General features: G+C 31.7%; 1 protein-coding gene across 1 annotated transcript in view; it reads right to left on the minus strand.

Annotated features, from left to right (window-relative positions):
• Window positions 1–23,939, minus strand: part of LOC143047385 (uncharacterized) — a 45,519-nt gene extending 21,580 nt beyond the window's left edge. The window contains exons 1-12 of the mRNA XM_076220415.1: window positions 23,841–23,939; window positions 22,859–22,961; window positions 21,357–21,482; window positions 13,990–14,115; window positions 12,210–12,335; window positions 11,152–11,277; window positions 8,767–8,892; window positions 7,027–7,152; window positions 5,342–5,467; window positions 2,859–2,990; window positions 2,316–2,441; window positions 786–908 (exon numbers count right to left, since the gene is read on the minus strand). Of these exons, the coding sequence (XP_076076530.1) occupies window positions 786–908; window positions 2,316–2,441; window positions 2,859–2,990; window positions 5,342–5,467; window positions 7,027–7,152; window positions 8,767–8,892; window positions 11,152–11,277; window positions 12,210–12,335; window positions 13,990–14,115; window positions 21,357–21,482; window positions 22,859–22,961; window positions 23,841–23,907 (1,433 nt within the window). The 5' untranslated portion in view covers window positions 23,908–23,939. The remainder of the gene's footprint in view (window positions 1–785; window positions 909–2,315; window positions 2,442–2,858; window positions 2,991–5,341; window positions 5,468–7,026; window positions 7,153–8,766; window positions 8,893–11,151; window positions 11,278–12,209; window positions 12,336–13,989; window positions 14,116–21,356; window positions 21,483–22,858; window positions 22,962–23,840) is intronic.
• Window positions 23,940–24,241: the final 302 nt, after the last annotated feature.

Consider the following 24,241-nt stretch of genomic DNA (forward strand, 5'->3'; position numbering starts at 1 on the left):
ATTATGTACATGTATATTAAATACAGCTGGCTAAAATATTCTAATGAAAAAACATGAAAACTAATATATCAAAGACGCGAGCAAATAGTTGTTGTTGTTAATTGTTTAACAAAGACTACAACCAAAACGTTGATGTAGTATTTATAGTTTTTATCAGGTGTAATGTTTTCTAAAAATTGTCACCAGAAGAAGAGAACGCATATTTAAAATACATTTGATCCGCTTTTATAAATGCATTTAAATGTATCTGATGGGCATTATTTAAAAGTAGAATATAAACTATATCATTTTTTCTCATGTCTCTAATATGAACAGATATTTAAAGACCACAATAACTTAGATAAGACTGATAGTCTACGTAGAGTACACTATACCATTACTTTGTCCATTGGTGACATTCGTACTTGTTCAACCAGTCATTTAGTACATAGATTATGGTATTTCATGAAAGTATATACAATGTACATACTTTTCTACCTCTCTATTTGTATTAAAACCTTGGCTTCTTATTAGAGAACCTCGGGGTAATAAAAATAACCTATTGTATTTAGGAACCCAAATATATGATCAAAAGTTGAACTAAAAGTACCAATAAAAGTGCTACAGCTCTAATACAACTAAGATGAAGACATTGCAAAGTCTAGATTCATAATTATCCCAACGGATCTTATTTCGTTGCTTTCTGGATAACATATGAACCGTAAATTTAAGTATTCAACTACATGTAAATGCAAATATCTAGATAGCTTCAACGTTAAAAAGGATCTGAATGGGTATTATCTTACTTGCAAGTTGCATGGCATTTCGATTTATACGTTGTTCCATCAACCCCACATACAGGTTTAGAATCTGTACAACTATCTTCACAATCACACGGACAGGGTTTATTGCATCGTACTGCGACCTTTCTGCAATTAAAGAATAATTTTAATTATTTCTTTAAAACTATTACGATATGATACAAGGAAGATTTCAGGCAAGCAGCTGTGATACATTTTGTGATTTAAATGCTTTCTATGTAGCAATTTCTTTTCTTTGACCTAATAGTTCTTACTGAGAAATCATATTTGAAAGCTACACATTTTAGATTAAACAGTGTAAATGACGAGGGACGACGTTAGATACCAGAGGGACAGTCAAACTCATAAATCGAAAATAAACTGACAACGCCATCGCTAAAAATGAAAAAAGACAAACATACAAACAATAGTACACATGAAACAACATAGAAAACTAAAGAATAAGCAACACGAACCCCACCAAAACCTAGGGGTGATCTCATGTGTTCCAGTAGGTTACGCAGATCTGCTCCACATGTGGTATATTCTTTTTTTCCCTTCTAAATCGTGAATAACGTGTACTAGTACAATCAATATATATATATTTGGAGCTTAAATCTTAAATTAATGGGGCAAATATCGTTTATCTCAATGTTTTTAGTTATTAAATTTGATAAATAGGTACAACAATGTTTCATTGAAGATCCAATGACAATTTGACAACGATCCAATAAAACAAAAGCTTCACACTGAGCATATTTACTGAAAGGTCGTGAATGATGAAAGTAGTTCAGGATTAGGGTAGCTACCGCTGATGGTGGACTATCAGTCCCCGAGGGAATCGTCAGCTCAGAAGACAGTATTTCGGTATTGACATGATTTATAACAAACTTTTCTAAAAATGTTTGTTCATACATTTATAGATTACAAAGGCACAATTGACCTTCGTTTTATTGGTTATTTATAGGTCCGTTTTAGTCGTATGACAGCTCTTTACATGATTCTCTTCTTATGCATCATAGTTTTTTCTTTAATATTCGGCTTACAGCGGTTCTGGTGAAAGTAAATCCATATAAGCGCTGCATATTCACATGATTAATAAAATGATGTTTTCCTTTCTCAAAGCAAGATTAAGACCTTCCTTCGAACTGAATAAAAGTTATACTTATATCTGAATTTTTGAATGCACAATATTATACTTGAATACTCGTTTATTTAATTCTTAAAGCGTCCTGTATCAAGTCAGGAAAATGGCCATTGTTATATTATAGTTCGTTTCTGTGGGTGTTATAATCTATATTGTGTTTCTGTTGTGTCGTAGTTCTCCTCTTATATTTGATGTGTTTACTTCAGTTATAGTTTGTAATCCGGATTTGTTTTGTTTTTTTAATCGATTTATCAATTTCGAACAGTGGTACACTACTGTTGCCTTTATTTATTATATACCATCGCAGCTACGAAGAGTGTAAATGGTAATAAAAAAAACACTGCCCGACATGGTGGAAACAATGAGGTTTTATTAATACTAAGACTTACTCGCATCTCGCAACACATTTGTTTACATATTGTTTTCCGTCAACACCACACACAGGTTGTTTAGTTTTGGGACACAGTCTTTCACAGGAACACGGACAGATTCCTGTACACTTAACAGCAACTTTTCTACAAATATGTGCAAGTGTGATTGTTGACACCACTAAAATACAACATTAAATCAAGTGCAGGCGTTTGATCTACCGTTATGTATCTAAGTGTTTTTTTTAGTTGATTAATATGTCATTACTAGGCACATGCATGTTATACGACAAAAAACTTAAAATAAGCACACTCTATAACATAGTCGTGTTGACCTCCGTACTTTCTTCGTTTCTTATGTTATCGTCTCATTGAAATGATATCCACATCTCCTTCAATTGTAATGTCTTCGTTATAAAAATTTAAATAATATAAAAAATGTTAAAATATACAGAAATTTAACGTTAGCGTGACAAAATTTATTCATTTTCTCATATTTCTACCTGCCAATCAAAGACATATAAAAGAATTACTCATTTGTTTCGTTAGTAGATAGAAACGTACGCGCAATTGGCAAGACATCTGGAGGAATACTCCTGTTTATTCACACCACAAACTAGACTTCCTGTCTGTTTACATTTACTTTCACACGTGACTACACATGGACATTTTCCTTGACACCCTACATCAACGTCACTGAAATATAATCAACCATATAAATGTATATGTATTAACTGTGGGCTCAACAAATATGCTAATAAATAATGTGTATATTTTTTTGTTTTAAATATAAGGAAATACAAAAAGGCAAGAGTAGTATACCGCTGCTCAAAACTCGTAAATCCATGAACAAAAAACAAAATCGGGGTAACAAACTAAAACTGAGGGAAACGCATTAAATATAAGAGGAGAACAATGACACAACATTAAAATGTAACACACACAGAAACGGACGAAGCACCAGACAAAATCCGAAATAAACTCATCATAGATATTAAGATTAAAATTTGTATTTACGCCAGACGCGCATATCGTTTACAAAACACTCATCAGTGACGCTCGAATCCAAAAACGTTAAAAAAGCCAAATAATTTACGAAGTTGAAGAGCATTGAGGACCAAATATAAAGATTGGAAGCCAACATATCATAATATCGAGTTGACAAAAGATATTTCTTAGATTTTCATACTGGTTTTAATTTTGTTTCTGATTTAATTGTTGTTGTTTTTTATTCTGACCTATTTTCTTTTTAGTTAAGAACTGGACATTTATATTCAAACGCACAAGTTAAAAATAAACTGACAACCCGTCATGTAGCTCATGCTTGTACAAATCCGTTAATAGGTCTATTTGTGACAATGTTGACTGAATTTTAGTTGGAACATTTGTTCATTTGTGAAACGGATATTCTTAAACGGTAAACCAACTCGTGATGGCGCCCGTAAAATATACAAAGAGGGGATTTTAACTTCACCATTTTGTATTTTTGATTTGAGAGGTTCATTCTGAGCAGCGCCAATCTATCAAGTAAATCGTTATAGAAAATGTAAGCCCTGGAATATCGTATCAATTATGCTGGAACTTTTCTACATAGAAACGAAAAGTTCATAATTTAGAAACTAATTTTTTTCGCTTTTGTTGTAAAGTTCTATTTTCGACTTACATCTGCAACAATTTCTAGGTGGAAGCTACGACAAAAGGTTTTTTTAATGTGCATTTTCTTAATGCTGCAAACTATATAACTATATTGTGTTCAAACAAGCAAGTAGTCTGCTCAAATTTAAATGAGTGAAAAAAAAAGGTTTCCTTAAAAAGTTTTACGACAAATTTACTTTCCAGAGTTCTATACTGTTTCAATATCTTACTATCATTTTAAACTATTGTTCATTTAATTTTAAGATCTACTTTTGACCACTATAACTTTAAATAGATAGTTCACATTGTTAATTAGACGTTAATTAATGATTAATTTGTAATACTACAACATTTGAGCAAGAACAAGACCTTTCCTTTGAAAAATAATTTGTATTGTGATTTCATTTATTTTCAAGGGTATCAGCATTTGTGGATTGCTGAAAACTTGCATATTCGTGGTTCCTTAATTCTGAGGATTTGCCGTTCTCTGTATACAAAGCCTTTTGAAAATATGTTATTCGTTGAACATTTCACTTCGTGTTTCACCTGTATCAACAAAAACCACGATAATTGGTATCCAACGAATAATAATTAATCTGCAGTTAGTTTTATTTTATTTATTATTGGACTGCATAAAATGATAACCAAGTTATATATCTATACCATTGTAGCAAAAAACAATCAAGTTTCCATTTTTTTTTTTTTTTTTTTTTTATAGAAACACAAAAAAAAATGCTTTGAAACACCCAAGATAAATGTTTATGACTAAGAAAATGTTTACTGCAATGAAACGTTGAATAGATTTCCTAAAACTGTCAAAATTGAAAAGAGTATTTGTTTCGACAAATTTTCGATTGCAACCGGATTTGACAATGATTTGGCGGTATTGCATCTTACGAATAGTGTTTCGTTGTATAACTTAATCTGGCTTTTTTTCTTTTCTTTGTTATACTGGTTATTTCAAACATAACTGTCAAGTTGTGTCATTAACCGTTCAGAAGTTTTAATCTTAGAAGTGTATGAATGACAAAAAGCCTTAAGACATTATTGAAACATAATATAACCCAGCTTCATGATCAAATAAAACCACTCATCTGAAAGTTGAATGTTTTTCTTTAATTTTGAATAAATATTTAATTTAACATTTATGCAGAATAACTCATGCGAGATGAGTTGAATACACTTAACACGAAAATTTGAACCAAAACACATTGAATAATAAGTTAAGAGATAAGCGATGATAAAAACATTTGAGAGATTAATTAACTATTGATATATAAACTCATCATAGATAACAGGATTACTGTCACATCACTTTTTTGAACTGGCATATAAATGGAAAGTGACAGATCAAAATAAATTAGATGTCCCATGCGTGTTTGGTTGTATAAAATATTGTATTTAACACTTACGCGCAATCTGCATGGCATTCAGTAGCATAGTCTTTCCCATCAACACCACACACTGGTTGAATATTTTTGGGACATTGTCTTTCACACGTGCATGGACATTTGCCGGGACATTTTACAGCAACTTTTCTGAAAATTTTGATCATTGTGGAAAAAGTTGCTCTCATATCTTAAAAGTACAATTTTTTAACTGCAATTGCTATCGCCTACTAATAAACAAATGTAGTTATGACTTGGAGTCTATACCACATATTCTTATATCTATAACAAGATAAGTTCAAATTTTGGATACAGATTGAGAAAGCTTTGGAAGCTGTTCACAAACTAGTCATATATAACAAATATAATATAAGATATAGTGGAGGGTTAGTCGAGACCTTTAAATCTACCATTTATCAAATGCTACACATTTATAATAAAGTGCCAGTAGTTAAATTATTGTCAACTTTCACAGACATGTCTGAAACGTTAACCTCAGAATTAATAATTTTAAAACCTTTATGACATTTAAATACAATTTAAATAGAGAATTGAAGGCGTAAATGGTATGTTAGAAATCGTATCTATGAGGCTGTTGTACCCTTGTATGTCAAAATAATTTTTTATCAATACGTCAAATGAAAAAAATGCTAATGCTACACTGTTGATATGGAGTCGTCAATGTATATTACAAAGACGATGTCTAATATAGATCTCGCTCTTGTGTGAAAGTAATTGATTATATCGTTTAAGATCCTCTCACAATTGCCAAGATGAATAACATCACAGAAAGTATATTTTCATGGTTACTTCGAATTATAAGTACATGTATATGCTGTAACTATCGTCTGATAAAGGATTAACACTGATGGTTTGAAATAGGTTAATATTCGTTTTTTATCGTTAATTTGTAATATAGAAATATCTTAATTTCCAAACTGGTCTACCGATAGCTCTTCACGTTATGCATCAGAACAAACCCTTTTATAAGGAAAGACAGCCATTCTGATACCAAATCTTTTACAGGGAAATCGTTTGTCAGACGTGTTGCTGATGTTCCTGTTATTTTGAATATATATTACAGAAGTACACGTCATGAATATTTTACGCTACAAGCTATATATATTAAGGAAATGTTATAGCTTTTATCTATATTCGTAGTCAATTTTTCAACAGGATAATTTTATACCACTATCACCAAAAGTTTGCTTTTAATTAATTTTATGATTATAGATAAGGTAATTTGGTTATCAGTTTAAATTGTTGAGGTCTGTTTGAAATATGAAGATGCGTCAAAGACAAAACCTCAACTGCAATTGCACTGGATCGATATCGTTATAAGTGCATGGACTATTTGTCTTTGAGGGTATTATCAGCTTAGGAGTCTGTGATTCGGTGCAGATTTTTAAAATTAGTTTGTTTTCTAATTGGTACATGCGTTTCTATTGAACATTATGACATTGACAAATGTAAAACGTAAAATCACAAAAATACTAAATTCCGAGGAATATAAAATTGGAAAGTCCCTAATCACATGACAAAATCAAATGACAAAACACATCAAAAACGAATGGACAACTGTCGTATTCCTGACTTGGTACAGGCATTTTCAAATGTAGAAAATGGTGGATTGAACCTGGGTGTATAGCGCTAAACCTCTCACAGTGTACGACTCATCATTAACGTTATGTCGCTATGTAAATACTTACCTACATTTCGCCACGCATGAATTGACATAAGTTTTCTTGTTCTCACCACAAACAGGACTGTAATCTTTGGAACATTTACAAACCGGCGGACAAGGACAAGGCTTAGTACATTGTATCTTCTGACCCCTTTATAGATGAAAAATAATTTGAGAACTTGATAAAGTTTACTAATCATGTTATTACACGGCTATACTACATTTCTAACTATAAGTCAGACAGCTTAAAATGACTTATATCAACTTTAAAAGTACTTTTTATCCTTGTAAATTGGATCTCACTTTTATTCACACAGAGTTTTTGAAAGGCAGCACACCTGTAAGATTAATTTTAATTCATGAGATTTTTAAAATAAATGTTTTATATTCGCGGTTAGTTGTTTCAATTGAGAACTATTTTGTTTGTCGATTTTTGGATTGAGTCATCATGATTAAGGTGATTGTCCATTTCGATTCACAATAGTTTTTTTTTTGTTGCACTTCAGTATTTCTGTTGTTTCATTTTTACTACTTATGGTGTATATGTTTCCCTCGGTTTTTGGTTTAAACCGGATTTGTTTTCTCTCAACATGCTCAATTGATTTATGACTTTTGAAAAGCTGTATATATACTCCTGTTGTTTTTATTTGATCAACACAATTTATAGCGTGCTTATGTTATTAAAACTAGCCCAGAAACGATTTCGAAACGTGTTTTCCCGTTAAAATAAAGTGCAGAATCGCTTCAAAGCAGTACATCCTTAAGTATGTATTTTAACAATATAAATGCAATATTGGAAGTTGATTGTGTAGTCAATTGGCTACTTGTTGCAAATCTAAACGATTTGTCTAAAGGCGTGAGTATTTTATTGGCTATTTTATATTATGTTTTTACTATTTCTGATGGTAAAGTCACTCTTTATTATTCTTTGAAGATTCTAGAGTCTGGAACATTTGAATATTCAAAACTTTTCATAACATTTTATAGCTAAGCTTACAGAAACAGAAAATAAAAGAATTTGAACATACTTTTCCGAAAAATAGTTTTATATTGATAAATGTTCTTCAAAATATATATTGAAAATGATAGGTCATGGAACATTTTCTCAATCTACAGATTGTTACAAAATGACACAATTTGTTTTGATTATACAGGGGAAAACATGTATTTTGTGATTAGAATTCTAAGCTTTACTTAATTATAGAATTGTTACAAACAATACGAGAGGATAGCTTTCAAAAATACTTTCAGAAATGCAAAATAGTAAAATTCCATGTAGAATCTTTCAGATAGTGTACTAGTTCAGAGTTATGACAATTTAAAAACATAAAAAATAGGCAAACATAATCACCAATTGTATAATATTAATATTTATAAGTTAAAATCTTATAAATTTTGTTCTTTTAAATGAAAATTCACATTCGTTATCTGCATTCCTGCATCCAATTTTGGTAACTTGATCGAAAACCTTGACCTAAGTTCTCTGTTTTGTTGTTATCAAAGATGAAGAAAGACATCCATACCACATAAAGTATTCGTTGTCGTCCTTAATGTACTTATTTGTCTTTTTTGTACACTTTGGAATTTTACGTCGGCGTTGTCAAGTTTTATCCACTTATGAGGTTGTAATGTTCCATTGGTATTGTACACTACTAGTTTACTTACGCGTATTTGCATGGCAGGCTGTTATACATGTATTGCCAAGTGTTATCCACTTATGAGGTTGTAATGTTCCATTGGTATTGTACACTACTAGTTTACTTACGCGCACTTTGCATGGCAGGCTGTTATATATGTTATGCCATCTCCTCCACAGCTAGGTGTCCCTTTACGGGGACAGTAATTTATACAAGAGCATGGACATTTACCATGACAATCGACTTTAACGTTTCTGTAAAGACAAACAAATCGTCAAATAACAAAACAAACTTAAGTTCATTAAATAAGTATCACACATTTGATGAGATGAGTGTATCATTCGTCACAACTCGGCCGATTCCGTACCTTCATCTAAGGAGAGTATCGGACTCACCCGAGGATTGCCGATTGATGAGTGTATCATTCGTCACAACTCGGCCGATTCCGTACCTTCATCTAAGGAGAGTAGAGGACTCACCCGAGGATTGATGATTGATGATTAATGTATGTAGATTATGCATATTTATTGTGAAGAAGACAAATTCATATTAAAAATGTTTACGGTGTTTTGATTTCATAGAATATTACATTGAAAAATATATATATCAATCCAAATTGTTTATTTCTGTGTCACTTGGTCTCTTGTGAAGGAGTAGTCTCATTGACCATGTTAACAATCATACCACATCTTCTTTTTTTATATTAACTGAAGCTTTTATTTATATATATGTAGGACTCGAACGTGCGGTGGGGATGCGGAAGTGCGACGGTCACGCTGAAGTGCGATGCTCTACGCCGAAGTGCGATGGTTCGTACGCTGATGTGCGATGGTCTATTTGACGCATGATCGCTAGTTAAACCTCCTTTCTACAGACGTCAACTTATCATTATAAGTAGATTTTTTCATATTTATTTTTTTAATTTATTTTCATTATTGTATTTTGCGGTCCTTTAATACAGTTACATACTAAATGAGCTCGTACTCTTCGATTTCCTACATGTGGACATAATTCTAGATTATTATTTTACCTAGGCCTATACGTTGTTTCTCTTATGAGTGCCTCGTGTATAATCATTTTAATGAAGACATTTCGTCTGCAGACCCGAATGTATTGAGAGAATGTCACGCACGTTAAACAGAATCCTTTGCAGATTTCCCCTATCCACCAAAAACGTATTCAACGTTTCGCGTAGTATTAAAATATTATCAGACCCGTATCATGTCAGTTACTGCTAGTAGTCCTTTTTAACAATTAGTTACTTTTGTTACTTATTCTGACATCGGACACTCACTTCTTTTAAACTGAGTTTTACGGTGTGTATTAATGTGTTTTTTTTTTATCTACATTGGCTAGAGGTATAGGGGAACTGCGTTGATTTTCCACTAATCATGTTTAAACCCGTCATATTTTTGTGCCTGTGCAAAGTCAGGAACCTCTGGCCTTTGGTGGTCTTGTATGTTTTTTAAATTTTAGTTCATTTTTAGGATTAGGAGTAAAGTATGAAGTTCATTTTTATTGAACTAGTACACTTTTGAGTTTATTGACCAGCTAAAGTCAGTCTCCAGGTGTGGGCTTATTTCGCTGTGTTGATGAACCACCGTTTGGTGGCCTTCGGTAGTTTTTTTTTTTTTTTTACTCTTTGGTCGAGTTATTGTCTCTTTCACACATTCCCCATGTCAGTCTCTAATCTACATTGACTTATACATCGTCAAGAAAAGCTTAGCAAATGAGGTTTGTGTAGACCATCGGACTTCAGCGTTACCACCATCGCACTTCGGCGTATTTCTTATTATTCGTTGGATATATATTTTCGTTTATCTTGTTGGTAAAGGTAAATTACGAGTTTAAGATAAAAGACGAAATAAAAAAACAAATAAATATTCTTAATCCACGAAAATTAATGAATACACAGTATTGCAGATAAAGGTCAAAACTAAGAAAAAAATAATCAGTGGATAGAAAGATGTTTGAACTGCACAGAAAAATTAAGAAAGAAAAATGGAAAGTTCAAAATTCATTTCAGTTTTATAACAATATATTAATAGGGACAGTTTGAAACAAGGTATATTTCTCTTTCATCAACCCCCCGTTTTTGATGTTGCTCATTCTTTAAATTTATATGTTGGTTTTTTTGTGTACTATTATTCATGTTATTTGTCTGTTTGTATTTTTCATTTTTAGTCAAGGCGTTTTGTCAGTTTATTTTCGATTGATGAGTTTGACTGTTCCTCTGGTATCTTTTGCCCCTCTTTTACTTATGTGGTGTCAACTGCAAATAAAAGTTGTTTTGTCAATTTTATCAAGAGCAAAACCGTCTTCGCTATACAATTTTGGGTTCTTTTATATGAGTAATGATTATGCGGGTGCGTTTTATAATGTCGAAAGCTGCATGGTGACCTAAAGTTGTTCACTTCTATGTCGTTTGGTCTCTTGTGGAGAACTGTCTTATTTGCAATCATATTACGTCTTTTTATTCTTATATTAAAGGAATAAAAAACGACATTTCTTACTCGCATTTTGCTAAACATTTGTTTGCGTATTGTTTTCCATTAATTCCACAAACAGGTGCTAATATACGTGGACATGTACATGGCGGTTTACAAGGACAAGAACCTTGACACTTTACTCTGACCTTTCTAAAATAAAGCAAAAGAGAGACATGATAAATGATGAAATTCTTTATATGCATGATTACAACGAAACTAAATAAGAATGAAAAACAATAAACAAAGACATCAATAGAAAACCTTTCTTCGACTGTTTAGAATAAGACAATAACAATCAAAACCAAGGAGTAAACAAAGACTTGTAAAACCAAAAGACATTTACATCAACACATAAGATGGAGATTTCAATTGTTATAAGACTGATTGTTTCTGATGATATGAATAGAGATAAAATGTGTTTTATTCACATGTAACGGTTACGTCTCATCACACTGACGGTGCTTAATGCTATATTTGCCAAAAGTTTACATGACCCAATTCACGTTATGCAACTTGAAATTATTATTAATATGTTTTCCATTATGGCACTTTAAATCCTATATGACTTTGAATTGGGTATACGTTTGCTTTCTACATATTTAAAGTAATTTATTTGTAGTGTATATTTACGCCTGATACCAGTTTCACAATTGATTCATTAAATGTACCCATCCTATAAATTTGTATGTCAGACGGGTATGCGCGTTTCGTAAAGCAATGCACTCGAAACTCGAATCCAGAAAGTTAAAATGCAAAATGAAGGCACGCACGTAGTTGAGGAGCATTGAGAACAGAAAAAACGGAAAGACATCTAATTACAACTACATTTACAAATATAGCTAGCAAATGCTGTGAAAACTATAAATAAAAATATGAAAGTTTTATGAAGTGATGCAATACATATTGTTCAATCTTATTCTTCAGAAGTTATAGTCGAATTGAATTTGAATCCAAAATTATTACAAACTAATTTCTTGAGACTGCCTTACGTCTTGCTATGTCATTGATTGGTTATCTTATGGCTGGACAAAATATATATATATTTATAAAAATTGTATTCCGTATATCAGTCGACAACTTACTTGCATTTTGCTGTGCAGTCATTGCTATATGTATTACCATCCACTCCGCAAACTGGTTTGAAAATTTTAGTACATATGCAAGGTTTTTCACATGGACATTTCCTGTTGCACTTTACTTTTACTTTTCTGAAAAAAAAATGCAAAACGTGTGAATATTAGTTATCAAAGCGTGTCTTCGTTAACATATTGACTAAAATAAATTCAGTTTGATGCTGTATTTATTCAAAGAGGATTGCCAACAACCAGAGGCTAAGTGTGGGTCCCTTCAACATAATAATAGCAGTCATTGCTATATATAAGAGTAAGAGTAAGATCTGTGGTGTAGTGGAAAGTACACAGGACTACTAACAAAACGGTCTCTGGTTCGAATCCCGTTCCGGGATGAAAATTTCAGAGACTGAATTTTTGGCTCTCCCTTGACACCATTTTGCGAGTATGGTCTTGAGTAAACGATGATAGTGCGTCGGAAGGGGACGATAAATGGCTGACACGTGTAAGGGAGAGTCATATCTCTTGCACGTAAATTACACCCTTGTAGATTTCGAAAAAGAGTAGGCTAATGCCGCTACAAGGCAGCACTTGCATCCACAAAGTTGAAAGGGATTAATATAAGTTGAAAAACTTGTTTCCGAATCCACTATAAATAAATATGTTTAAACTAAACATAACAATATATACAGATTCTCATTTTTTACAAAAATGTTTCACACATGACAAGTTAATGTCTACATGGATGGACGAAATATATAATACTACTAAAAGACGAGGTCAAGTTTGTTGACGGCATATATATTGTTAAAACGACGATTACAAAAAGAACTTTATTGACGATGTTGATTACAAATTAAACCATTTCAGGCCCTTTTAATATCCCCACTATTAATATTATCAATAATTCTACAGACGTTCAGGATCTAATCCGATACCGATATTAGTAATATGTGTCACGTGTATTGTCCAGGCTAAAAAAAGAGGCGCTTAAGTATGTTTTTTCACTAACGGACTCGCTATTATTAACTAACCCTACAGGTATTTTTTTATCACGGTCTATCATACATGGAGGACGAGAAGTGTGACAATTGAAACAGGAAGTGGCCCTTCAGACGCATCTGAGTTTCTCCCTGATTTGGTTGATACGAGGTTACATTTTCCCTTCATTTGTTGTTTGTGTCTTGTGTCAAGATCGCAATTTTTCGATTTTTTTCTTCAAAATTTTACTTGAATATTTGTCTTGATTTTTGCATCTTTTCACTTTTTTGCGAAGGACATTAAAAATGCACTAACTTTTAATTTAAGAGAAGAATGATTCTACATAGGACAACAAGGTCAGTTCATATTATCTGGTGGAGGTTCAAAAAATAAATTCAAAACGTTCATATCATAATCAACATGTGTACTAATATTGATTGGACAACAACTCATGATGGATTGGTTAAAAACATCTCTTTAAGTTGATACGGGACGGCCAAAAGGACAAATGGTCGCATGGACTAGACAACGGATTGTTCTCGTAAAATGTGTCAAGCAGAGTTGAAATACCGAAAACGACTAGTTTATCTGTATCAATAAATCCTGTAATTTAATGCAATATGAATTATTACATTACAAATAATGGCCACTGTTTAAAAGATATATGACATAGTAATCTTCCCTTTCTATCAAATACGTCATATTCACAGTTATCAAACAATAGTGAACATTTTGACAGTTTCTCTTTTTTTGTCATCACCGCTTTAATCTTAATTAAAAATTATATTCCGTATATCAGTCGACAACTTACTTGCATTTTGCTGTGCAGTCATTGCTATATGTATTACCATCCACTCCGCAAACTGGTTTCAAAATCTTAGTACATATGCAAGGTTTTTCACATGGACATTTCCTGTTGCACTTTACTTTCACTTTTCTAAAAAAAAAATGCCAAAAATATGCATCATATTTAACAAAGCATCTCTTTGTAACCATATTGACTTAGATATATTCAAGTTCATGCTTAAATATTTAAAAAGGATTGTCAACAGTCAGAGGCTAGGTGTGGGTACTCTAAACAGAATCATCTATATGAATAATCATTAACAAACATGTTTGACACAACACAAGACAATGTATATAGGATATCAAACGAAAAGATATGAACTTTACACCCCTCTATCATGAAACAGCCAAGAATATAATTGACTTTTGTTAAAACTAGAGTTTAAATTATGGATGACTATGATCTTACAATTTCAAGTGTTTTCTTACGGGTAATACTAAACGCATTGCATCTAAGTCAATATATAAAAAGCATCACAAGTATAGATGAAAAAGAGATAACCATTACAAGTCAATTTATCAGCAACAAATAAAAAAAAACTTAATACATCTACATCATGTAGATATCACTATATGGTAATCAACTATCGAAGTGTGTCTTCACAAAATGGCAAGCTATAAATACATCCGAGTCTATAATATAATCTTGTGATAAACTGCTGAGAGTCTACATTTAAAATCATGCATCCTGGTTATAGAACTGAGATCTATTGTTTAATTTTTCTCGTTCACAGTATGCAAGAAATATTTGGAACTTGAATATATGGCAGACTCTCATATTATAGTGTAGGGTAAAACCCGGTTTTATACGGCACATCAAACCACACAGCATGAGAACCATATCTGTTTGTTATTATTCAAGATTGATTGTGGAGTTAAGAAATTCTAATCAGACCGACGTGAAGGTGTATGTATAAGTCCTTTTACGCCATAGGAGTCATTGAATATACAAATAATGGTCAGTGTTCGGTATCACATATGAATATAGTTAGTATATTTCCATTGTTATATGTGATTTTTTTTGTGAATGGTATGTTTATGTTTTCACTTATTTTAACTATCTCTTTTAACGATGTTCAATTGTATGATTGATTTCTGAATATTAGTTGACATCTTACTTGCATTTTGCTTTGCATGAGTTCCGATAGGTTTTACCATCCACTCCGCAAACTAAACGACGTTTAAATCTTCTACATAAACACATTTTTTTTCGTGGACACCTCTTGTAGTATTTTACCTTTACTTTCCTTAAGACGACAAAAATACAAATGCCATTTTGATGTCAATATACGGTGATTAAAATAAGACAGGTGTCTAAAATATCATAAATATGTCAAGCTCAAAACCAACGCTTGTCTTAAAATGAAACAAGCAATTTTGCGTTCACCTGAGACCAACTGGCACTCGAAGTGCATGTAAGCAATTATAGGCCATACTGCATAGGAAGCCGCAAAAAGCCCCGACTTAACTTCTTTTCTAAATTATTTGAACGAGGGAACCAACGACCTGAATTAGGTAAAAAAAGTATGATATACATAAACAACTACAGGTTCCTGACTTAAAACAGGAATATGAAATACCTCTTTCTATCATTTTTGGGGACCGAATGATTCCTTCAACTTGTGTTATAAATGTAACAGCACAACATAAGTACTAACTTTTAAATTCAGCTGTATGAACCTGTTATCTTTATTATTAGTATGTCAACAATTATACGGTTATCAAAAGTTAATTAGGCGTACGTTTTTATAATTTGTCGTATTCTAATCATATCATTAATTGTATTTAGCCATGCATTCATTGCTAAAGGTATTACCATCCTCACCGTAAACTGATATGAAAATATAAGATATGTAAGGTTTGAACATAGACAACAACTCTGGGTATTTTATTTTATTTTCCGAGGCAAATAAAAACAGGTGTATATTTGTTAAATAAGAAAATCTCTAGTTTATGGAATGTTGTGTTATTAACCTAAACCAAAATGCATTATCTTCCAATAATTATACATAAAATATGCAGGTAAGTTTTGGTTTGATTGCGTATGTGTTATACTGAACATCTTGTGTCCGCCTCGATGTCAAATAGTATGAAAGCAAATAAGGGGAATAAGTCAATAAAGCAGCAACACAACACAAAGACGAGAAAGAAAAAAAACAAGTGGCGTTTAAGATACAATAATTACTATAGATATTTGTAAATATTACATTTCAAGTTATAAATCCATCTAGGGTAGAAATGTGAACAAAGTTATTGTTTACATGTATATGCTTTGTTTAAATGTGCTTGTGAGTGTTCGGTTGATTATTGTGTTTTTCTAAGCTGAACATAAATTTTGGTGGCGTTTAAGTTGACCTAGATAAACGTGACATATTAACCATTAAACATTCAGCAAGCAACGATCAGAAGTCTTTTTTTAGTATTACATTTCATAGGACATTGCTTTTATAAAGTAATCGCATACTAAAGAAGACAAGGTATTAATTTCAATTGCATATGTTACTTTTCAAAAATTTAGATTAATTTTAAAATTACTTTTGGGTGTTGTAATGATTCATTATTTATTATATTGTTGGGTTGCGTTCTCGTTGACGTAAGCTCCGTATTCTGTTATTTTTTAAAAGTTACATGTCAACTAATTTATTCCATTTTGTTTACATGTAATAATATATGTGTAATGAAATTACAAATGAGAAGGTATATATGATATATCATTGAACAGTCAATCATATTAGGCATATTCGGGAATATATCAGAGACTGTGATACATTCAAATGTAGGTTTAAAACAGGTTTATTTTACGGCAAATCGAACACCGGTTCAAACTAATACTAATTTTGTATCGATTTGTCAATGCATTGTGGAGTTACCTTTCCTAATTAGACCCGAATATTTTTTTTTTTTATTTTTTCAATGCAATTTGACCCATTACACTAACAAATAAATGCCACTTTTTATTATCATATATTACTCTAAAATTATGTCCATGGTATCATGGTTTTCAAAAGTTTGATTCAGTCTTTGTTCTTTTTTATAGTTTCATTTATCGAAGTTACACTATAATTAAGTGTATACTTGTTTTCTGAATACCAGTTGACATCTTACTTGCATTTTGCTTTGCATGAGTTTCTATAGGTTTTACCATCCACTCCGCAAACATATCTTCTAATTCTTCTACATTTGCAAGATTTTGTGCATGGACACCTCTTGTAGCATTTAACCTTTATTTTCCTTGGGTCAAAAAACAAAATTGAACACATTTGGACATCATTCTTCGGTTATCAACATACGTATGATAAGACAGGTGTCTTAACAGTTTGCCAGATAAAATCTGACCGAGTGTACAAACGTTCAATTTTAACCGGAGTGTAACAGTCAATTTAATATTATGTTTATTTGAAAAGTCTGAACAATATTTCATTAAGTCATATTCAACAGTGCTGATTTGTAGTACTGTTAAGACGATTCGCGAGCAGTCAAGTCAGAAATGTTCAGTATCTTTTCAAACAATTCAATTAATTGTGAATTTTGACGGGAAAGAAACAACTGAAGAGTCTTAAAATGAACAGAACTGATCTAAGTTGACTGCAGTCGAATTACCTGACAAGTAAATGTACTTAATCTACCGCAGTTGGTAAAAAAAAAGTGATTGAAAAATGCAAATGACCTTATAATTTATTGTTCATTCTTTCGAGAGCTATGAAGACCAAAATGACCGTTTCAGTCTTATGTGTGTTTACCAGTGGACTTTAGTCAACTTAAAATTCTATATTAGAAGGAGATTGCAATGACTTCCCAAGACACAAGAACCTAATGACATGCTAAGTAGCATATATTATTAGTGTACAGAAACACTATTCATTTGTAATAATATTACAAAGGAGGAGGTATGAAAACGATCTGTGATTAGTTCAAATTGAACATTCAGCAATGAATAGTCAATCATACAAGATTATTTTTAGACTTGTCACAGTTTGTCATGTTCAAGTAGGTTTAACGCATTTTTTTAAGGCTCAATAAACAACACCACCCAACCAGTATGACAATGTTTTCTAGTTTATATTACTCTGTACATTAAAACGTTAAAGATCCATATCATATCGACGTGACAATATAGTCTCTCAACGCTATTTAATCAAATAATGCTCACTGTTCAGTATCACATATGATTGCTCCCTGTATTTCAATTGTAACATGATACTACATTAATTGACCAATTACAAATTATTCTAAATGTTTCATTTATTCCAATCACCACTCTATTTTACATTAATAATGGTTTTCAGAATATTATTTGATATCTTACTTGCATTTTGCTTTGCATGAGTTCCAATAGGTTTTACCATCCGCTCCACAAACTAAACGTTTAAATCTGCTACATCTGCAAGGTTTTTTGCATGGACACCTCTTGTTGCATTTTACCTTTACTTTCCTTAGGATAACAAAAAAACCTTCAGACATTTGAGGTCAATATACCGTCATTAGCATTAGACAGGTGTCTAAACATTATGACAAGCTCAAATTCCACTCGAGTCTAGAAATGTTTTCAGTCAACGTAACATAGAAAGAAGTAAGCAAGTGTAGGTTATACCGCATAAAAGCTTTAAAATGCCTCAACATAACAAAACGTTCAAACAATATAAACGAAGAAAACAAATGTCTGATTTCGTTACAAAACTACAAATATAAAACAAATATGACATACACCAATAAGATGCAACCACTTAATTAAATCCTCCTCACTTCAGAGTGGATTCTATAATTATGCGGAGTTAAACATCTAAAGCATCTCTAAACCTAGGACAGAGATGCAACACTCCAATATAAGGCAAAGGTATAAAATTCATCAGAAAATGACTTTCACTATTATCTTAATCTAGTATATATCAATAACACTTCAGTTATTAAAAACTACTTCCAGCGCACGTTTTAATAAATTCACGTACTTTGATCACCTAATCAATTTTAGTTTATACTATGTTTCTGTAAATCAGTTGAAAACTTACATGCATTTAATTGGGTATTTATTGTTAAAGGTATCACCTCCACACCGATTAAAAAAATCAAATTCATAAATAAAATTTTTCAAAAAGACAACGACTGTTGCAATTTTCTTTTATTTCACAACCAAGAGCAAAACGTGTGTACATATTTTCAAATTACAACATCTGTTATATATGAGGATACCCTTATCCTTCCAAGCAAAATAAATCAATATATATGCAGATTGGTCATGACCTTTCTATTTGATTGCTTATGTTTAATATTGAACAACTTGCGTCATCCTCAATATAATATATAACTATTCCAGAAATGTTTGAATAAGATTAACGTTTTACATATATAATCTTAAGATTGTTCTAATATGTATGCGATAGCATTGTTTTAATAATGTGTTTTTCCACTGTATATAATAATTCAAATCTCGTTTCAGCTAGTCCTAGATATAGATGAAATGTTTTCTCTTATGCATTAAGCAAACACCAATCATTCTTATTTTTTTTAATTAAAACTGCATAGCACATTGATTTTATAAATTGACCACATATTTAAGACTGCATGTATTGTAACATGTGTTAACACATTGTTCACCTCTCATAGATAAAGATTTATTATAAAATTACTCTTTGTTGTGGTGATGACTTAATTTTGTTTCATTGTGTTATTATGTAGCCTTAGCTTTATCGTTTAGTCCATATATAGATATAAGAAGATGTGGTGTGAGTGCCAATGAGACAACTAAAAAAGTAAACCATCATAGGTCAATGCACGGCCTTCAACACGGAGCCTTGGTTCACACTGAACAAAAAGCTATAACGGGCCCCAAAATTACTAGTGTAAAACCGTTCAAACGGGAAATCCAACGGTCTTTCTATATAAAAAAACGAGAAACACGTATAAATTATATAAACAAACGACAACTACTGTACATCAGATTCCTGACTTAGGACAGGTGCAAACAATTGCATCGGGATTAAACGTTTTAATGGTACTAAACCTTTTCTCTTTTTCTGAAACAATAGCATAATATCACAACATAGAATACCACATGCCCTGTTATCTAAAAATGTTACATGTTAGCCAACTTACAATCATTTTTTATACATAAACCAACAACGTTGTAATAAAATGATAAAAACAGGAAATATGATCATATCAATTGTTCGTCCCTTGAAAGTGTAAAACGTATACAACTCATATGCTGATTAAACATACAAATGCATAGATTACACTAATCTTAAAAATGAGGGGTTTAGAAAACGTTCAAATTGAAGTATTTGGCCTAAAATGGTCATTTCATACATATAATAAAATATGAAAAAATACAAATATGAGCCAATGTCTTTTTACACAATCATTTTAAACAAAATAGCAGCATCATATTATAGTTTAAAATATGGGGATATGGTGTAGTTGTTTATGAATCCACTATGTTACTGATTAAAGAAATTAAAGGGATAGTGAAGTAACAACACAAAATACGAAAATTTGTAAAAACCCCATGTCAAATTAATCGACTCATCAAGTAAGCACGAAGCAAAGATAAGACCTCATTTATACTCGATAAAAGAGACATACAGAACTTGCTTAATTGAATGTAACCCTTCTTAATAACTCGCGCATTGCCATACAAACATTTACATAAGTGTTTTACCTTCGTACTTACTTGCATTTGCCATGCAAAAAATACGCTTCGTATGTAGTTGCACTTTGTAATTCAAGCTTTGCAATTCTTTCACCCTTCATAAATACTTGCGCTGTATTAAACAAGCATTGTCATAAGTTTTACCGTTCGTACTTCCTACAAATTGCCAAGCATTCACACATTGCAATACGGAGAAAGAGTGATAAGAATCATGGAATGCCCCTGAAATTGCAAAACTTTTAAACTAATTAAAGCGTTTCAAAATTTTGATAATGTTTTGAATGGCTTGACATGTTAATATAATATTGTCACTTTAGAACAAAAGGGTCACTTGTGATGTCACGTTGTAGTTATAAACATGTTTAAATTATAATATTTGACCGATAGTTGCCATTTTATGCATAGGTTTAGGTCAAACTATAAACGAGCAACAGCTTTAAAAATGATATTTTACACACATTAAAGTCTTCACAAAATATCTTTATATATACTAAGCTGTTGCTAATATCAGAATAAATGTGAGACAAAATTCGAAAATATAAACACTTATAACCAACAGAGTCTTTTCAGAATTTGACATTTTGAAGGATGTTATTTGAAGGATTTATAATAGTTTGTGTATGTTCGATTTCAAGGGCAATACATGTGGCCTTGTCATACTTACTCCTTGTAAACGTCATACTTACTCGCACTTTGCCATACAATCATTGCCATATGTTTTACCATCTGATCCGCACACTGGACGGTACACTTTACTACATACACAAGGCGCCTTACAGGGACATCTCTTGGCGCAATTTACTTTCACATTCCTATGTAAATGTATTATTCGTTCTTTCTTAAATTTTCTAGTATATACAAATAGGGTGATGCGGTATAATTGTCGGTGATACCAATTTCCATTTCACCTCAAATGGCGATATTAATTATAAGCCAAAATTTCATACTGTTTGGTCATCTTACACTAATCTTTATACAATTATTTTATAAAATTTCTTTCTCAAGTTGGTTGCTGAGAGGGTTTTGTAAGTTTAAATGGTAATCATTATTTATGGTACTTTCATAATGCTGAGATAATACATTTGATATCGCCTTAAATTTCAAGTTAAACATTAAGTCTCACAGCTTATTGTGGTAAAAATTTGATCGCAGATCCATCAAATCAAACTTCGATTATTTTTAGAATACGTTTCATATATTTCAAACTAGACACAACACAAATCTTAACAAGCTCGTGGTAGATTCTTATCTTTACGACAATGAAAACGACAGTTGAAAAAGCTGTTTTAGCAAATGTTTAGTAAATTACATTTAACAAATCAGCGCAGTATTTGTGCAGATAAATCAGAAAGAAGCTTTACTAACTTTACTTTTGGAGACTTTCAAACGCTTATACCGAAATGTGTTTTAAAGCATCAAAATTGATCTAATATAGAAAAATATATGTATATATAATTCAATAATATCAAAAACTGAATACAGTGCAATTCACAAACATTAGACAATACTACAATATTAAAGATACGATTTAATTTTAAAAACCTTAATCCTTATTATTCCATGGACCCCGACGGTTAATCAATTTAATCGCAATAAAAACAAACCTGTATAGGGCGAATCTTTCTACGTTCACGGAAGTGATCATTTTATCTATGAAAGAGTACAACATTTATATATGGAGCAGTTGTGTGTATGATAAAAGTGTGAGGTATTGGCATAATTTCAACAGATTATCCTGTTGTTTACAATATGTTAGTGGAGGGAAATGCTCCAAAATGTTATCCGATATATGTCTTTAAACGAAATGAGCATACATGTATGTAAAGATACTACATGATGTAATTAAACCAATAGAAGTCCACATATTTGAGAGTGGACCTACTTTAAATCTAAAAGTTAAAATATAACAAAAAAGGATCATTTTGTAACATAAACAAGGCCGTTAGTTTTCTCGTTTGAATTGTTCTACATTGTCTTGTAGGGGCCTTTTATAGCTGACTATGCGGTATAGGCTTTGCTCATTGTTGAAGGCCGCACGGTGACCTATAGATGTTAATGTCTGTGTCATTTTGGTCTCATGTGATGTGGACAGTTGTCTCATTGGCAATTATAACACATCTTTTTTATATTATATTGTATGAATGGGTATGAAACAAGACTCGAAAATCTGAAGTTACATTATACTTACGAATAAAAAGCTTGGCATTCACTGTAATATGTTTTGCCATTCGTTCCACAAACAGGTCCAGAATAATGGTTGCATGGATTATAACCATATTTTCGCGGCCTCCCTGGAAAAAAATCGGAAATGACTTCTTTTTCATATTTTCTCTATTTCATGTAAAAACAAAAGTTTTAACTACTCTTAATATTCAGCAGAACAGTGTTAAATCTACAAATTTACCAAAAAAATGTTTTGTCCTTCCCTCGTCGTGATTCGAAGTCATGCTATTGGAATATCGGACAAACATCGTCTGCACTGTGTCCATCGCTCTAGACCCCTCGGTAATCTAGACTGAACTAGTAATTCAGCTTTCTGTGGCAAAGTGTTACCTTTTATTCAGGTCATTAATTAAAAAATTAGGTGCATACATGTACAATAAAAAGGAGTTTCATTAACCTGTTTGACATTGGGACGTCGACCTCAGTTCTAAAGACTACCAGTATTTAAGGTGGTACCCAAAACTTTCACTAACATTCATTTGGCTCGTTTAATTTTCATAAAATTTTGACAAAGTATTTACTTTGACCCTTTGACAAAAATATAAAAATTTCAAAACAATTGAACCTACAGTTTTATCAGAAAAAATACACTGATTATATAGTAGTTTGACAAACACTTATTTTGATCATTGAGAAGTTTAATATTCCCTTGAAACACAACGTAATTAAAACGTTTAGAAGATTTTACACAGTTATCTCCCTTTAGTGTTAGGTACCACCTTAATAAAGACTACAAACTAACAATGAAATTCAGAGGTTGGACAAAGAATGTGATTTTTTTTTTTTTGAATGATAATGATCTTCAAATGATCGATAGCACATTGTCTCCTAAATATTTCGGAAAGGTTATTATTTAATGAGTACTAAGAATAGAGTCCATCGTGGTTTAAACGCTTGGTTAAAAGGAGTAAAGTAATTTGTCATCTTTTTTTTACATAGATACGTACATGCCGCAGACGATAATACAAATATGTTAACATAGAGGACGATAAAACTGGTAATGTAGACGTTCATCTTTAACAGGTGTGTTTATCTGTCACGTCCAATGATCTGAAACAAAAGAATTATAGTTTTACAAATCTCTGTATCAATAAATACTTTTTAAATAGCTGTAACAGATTTAGTACCAAAGCAAATGTCTTGAAGAGAAACACAAATGTATCTTACAAATTAGTTCATTTTCATCTTTATCATATGTAGTGTCTGTCAACAGGGCAGTTGTATACAGCTAAGACACGAACTGATACAGAAAAAAGTAAAATCCCAAAAAGGGAAGTCCCAAATAAAATGGCAAAATCAAAACCTCAAACACATCAAACGAATGGATAAGAAGGTATATAAGATAACT

The sequence above is a fragment of the Mytilus galloprovincialis genome, chromosome 10, assembly GCF_965363235.1.
Source record: "Mytilus galloprovincialis chromosome 10, xbMytGall1.hap1.1, whole genome shotgun sequence".
Classification (NCBI taxonomy): Eukaryota; Metazoa; Mollusca; class Bivalvia; order Mytilida; family Mytilidae; genus Mytilus; species Mytilus galloprovincialis.